At 42.7% G+C, this 3,121-nt stretch overlaps 1 protein-coding gene across 1 annotated transcript; it reads left to right on the top strand.

The window, feature by feature from the left end:
* The first annotated feature begins 238 nt into the window (after window positions 1–238).
* On the top strand, window positions 239–1,539 carry LOC141042857 (uncharacterized). The gene is made up of 4 exons (XM_073511760.1): window positions 239–536; window positions 636–690; window positions 1,242–1,336; window positions 1,433–1,539. Exons 1-4 carry the CDS (start codon window positions 239–241, stop codon window positions 1,537–1,539), a joined length of 555 nt encoding a protein of 184 aa, XP_073367861.1.
* Window positions 1,540–3,121: the final 1,582 nt, after the last annotated feature.

Below are 3,121 nucleotides of genomic sequence, written 5' to 3'. Positions count from 1 at the left end.
CCACGGCCCGCGCCTCCCACTGTGCGGTTGCCACAAGGGACTGCAAATAGCGACCCCACGACCACTACACCCACGTCCCCGACGAACCGCCTCCCACACATCCCCGTCCACGCACTGCAAATAACCCATTGTCTTCAATCCCTGCCTCATTCCCAGAACCACCATCGCCGCTTCCATCTCCACTGTAGGCAAACCGGAAACTTCTCTCTCCCTAGACCACAGTCACCGGAGGAGGGCAATGGCGGAGGAACCGTCCGACAAGCTTCATCATGGTGAGACGTCCGACAAGAGCAGCAACCTCGACGTCGTTCACGTTCCCGGCGAGAAGTGTGTGTACACCAAAACCCTCACAGGGGTTGAGCTCCATGGCAAGGAGACGCTGGACATAGTCTGCACCAGCGAACCAGACAAGGCCGACGAGATGATCTCCAGGCTCTGGAGGAAGGCCGGCGGCTTGCATCGTAGGATTATTGTCGGCGTTGGTGTGCAGTACACCAGGGAAGACGAACCTCCCCAGATGCCAGCAGTCCTGCAGTGTGCGTGGAGGAACTTTGCCTGGTGTACCACATCGCAGTGGCCACAAAATGGTGACCCATCCTACTCATTTGCCCTGTTTGGTTCATCTGTTTAATTAGTGTTGTATCCTGAAAATTTCATCAAACTTGTTTCCCAACTAGATGTACTAGTGTGGTTTGTGAAAGTGGATGCACTACTGCATTTTCTCAAGTAGATACACTATAAATGTATTTTTGAACCTGATGCACTGGATTACTATTTGAAAAATCTTGCAGAAGATTAATTTCTGAAGTTGATTTACCAGTGTAGTTTCTGATCTTGATCCGATAGTGTATTTTGTGTACTCGATGTATTAAAAAGATGTTCCTGAACTTGATGTAGTGTAGTAGTTTTGGAATTTGGTCTAATGTTATTTTCATAAGCAAAAAAACTAAGAACTTGGTGAAGCACTGGCATGTCTTGTCCTATTCAACAAAAGTAAACTAAACTAGTACTAAAGCAGGACATACAACATTGACTCAAATTATGTATAATCCAAAAAGAAAAATAACATGATGTACTTGGATTTAATTTCAGAACTTTGTTTACTAGTTTTTGAAGTACATTCATCCATTAATTATGCTATATAAGCATCTACTTCATGGATTCATCGCTTATAAAACAAAAAAATGAAGAATTCAAACATCAAACTAATGCTAATCTTCAAAATGTCTCTCCCCTTGCAGGCCCAAGCGCCTAAACGAGATGCTGAAGCATGAGAAGTTGTTCACATTTGCCGGTTTCAGCATTGAAGGCGACAAAGATAAGTTGAAGATGTCTGGTTTGCAGATCAACCCCAACAAGTACATCGATATTCAGCGCATCTAGAGAGTTCCGTACACCGGAAAAGAGTACGACTCCTTGACTGATGTTGCAGCGAGCGTCATCCACCCATTCTACAAAGGCATGAAGAAGAACATCGACACGCAAGAAGACCACAAACTGTGGGGGATCAGCCCGCTGCCAGACAACCTCATCGAGTAGGCAGGAGTAGATGCGTACGCCACGTACAAGTCATGGAACATGATCGACAACATCACAAATGGTTGGGAAATTTCAAAAGCGCGGGAGACTGACCCCCACTACGACTGCCCCTTTTAGGTATGAAGATACATCAAAGCCTGCCTTCGTTTTGCTTCCGCTTGTGCTTGCCTTTTATCTTGTTGTTTCAAAATCATAGTTTGCTCTTATTGGGTTGAACCTGTATGATTATGCCATGCTTATCATGGCTGAACAAGTTTACTTAGGTCATCAAGTACATTGTTTTGCTCATCTCATTATATAAGTTTGGTAGCTTCGTATTTTGTTAATCCATCATTTCGGATTCAAAGTAGCTTCTGAATGGAACTTTGTGCCTGCTCTTCAGTACTAGTTATGACGCAAGTAATCACACAACGATGTTCCATGTGTAGTTTCGATTCAGTATTGTATAGAAAACATAACGTTGAAAACAATCAGTACAATTTGAGTTCTTAACAATGCTTCAAAAGTAGAAGCAGAAATTCTTATTACTTCATGTATTGTTCTCATTCATATGTAGCTGCTAGAAAATTAACAAGTACTACAACAGAAAAAGTTAAGAAGCATCAGCACACACTTAGTTGGTCACTTGCAGACTAAGAATGAAAGTACTAGTACACTTGATCGGACAGTACATACTTACTACAATAAAAAGTACAAAGAAGCATCAGTTCGTAATCCCACAAATAAATGTCAGACTAAGAACATAAGTGCTACTATGAATGGACTATCAGTACAACTTAGACTACACGCAAGTACCATAGTGCTGAAAATGATACCAGAAGACCCTTGAGAATAATCACAAAAATAAACACAAAAAGAAGGCAAAAAACTCAAATGAAAAATAACACTTCCAAAAAACTCACAAGAACTAGAACAAAACGTATCAGTCCAAGTTACAGGTGGAGTCAAGAACTAGATTCAAACAAAAAAGAGAAAAAATTGACCGCCCAAGGACAGGCAGGCCCTGACGCTGGTAGATACTTGAACTCGAGCCCACGGCGGAATCGTCGGCGAATCCCTAGTAATCCGCACAACGTAGGGCCAGCCGACCAGGGCCCATAGGTCATGAGAGAGGGAGAGCGCCGTGTATAAGCGCTCAGGTAAGTATTCAGAGGAGTTCGACCAGTAGGACTCAGCCGCGCTTATAAACAGGTCGAGAGCCACCTCCCTTAGCGAGGTGGGACTAAACCCAGAGCACACGCACATCCAGCAGTCCCCAAATCGCCCGCGCGGGCCATTTTGGCCGGAAAACGGCCCAATAGCCTCCATCGTCTACAAACACCCCACCAATAAGGCCAGTTAAACAAAGCAGAGTGCGGGGCAAAGAAATATAAACTGCAAAAAAATGTTGGAAAACTGAAAATATAAAAGTTCAAATACTAGTTCGCAGGCAATAATTTTAAATACAAAAAGCAAAATAAAAATAATTTTAGCTCTGCACCACGGATGATAAAAAAAGGAAAAAATATGATACAAAAACAACAGAACTCTAAAAAGCAGAGAACTTAATAGCCTATCTGTTAAATGTACATAATTTAAAACA

Source organism: Aegilops tauschii, chromosome 3, assembly GCF_002575655.3.
Source record: "Aegilops tauschii subsp. strangulata cultivar AL8/78 chromosome 3, Aet v6.0, whole genome shotgun sequence".
Classification (NCBI taxonomy): domain Eukaryota; kingdom Viridiplantae; phylum Streptophyta; class Magnoliopsida; order Poales; family Poaceae; genus Aegilops; species Aegilops tauschii.
This window is presented reverse-complemented; position numbering and strand designations above follow the sequence as displayed.

What these genes read in the sequence shown, in the direction of transcription:
- LOC141042857 (XM_073511760.1), top strand. Translation starts at nt 239, where the DNA reads ATGGCGGAGGAACCGTCCGACAAGCTTCATCATGGTGAGACGTCCGAC. An exon ending in CAACTAGATGTACTAGTGTG is followed by an intron (nt 691 to 1,241) that starts GTTTGTGAAAGT and finishes CTCCCCTTGCAG; the next exon opens with GCCCAAGCGCCTAAACGAGA. An exon ending in AGATAAGTTGAAGATGTCTG is followed by an intron (nt 1,337 to 1,432) that starts GTTTGCAGATCA and finishes CTGATGTTGCAG; the next exon opens with CGAGCGTCATCCACCCATTC.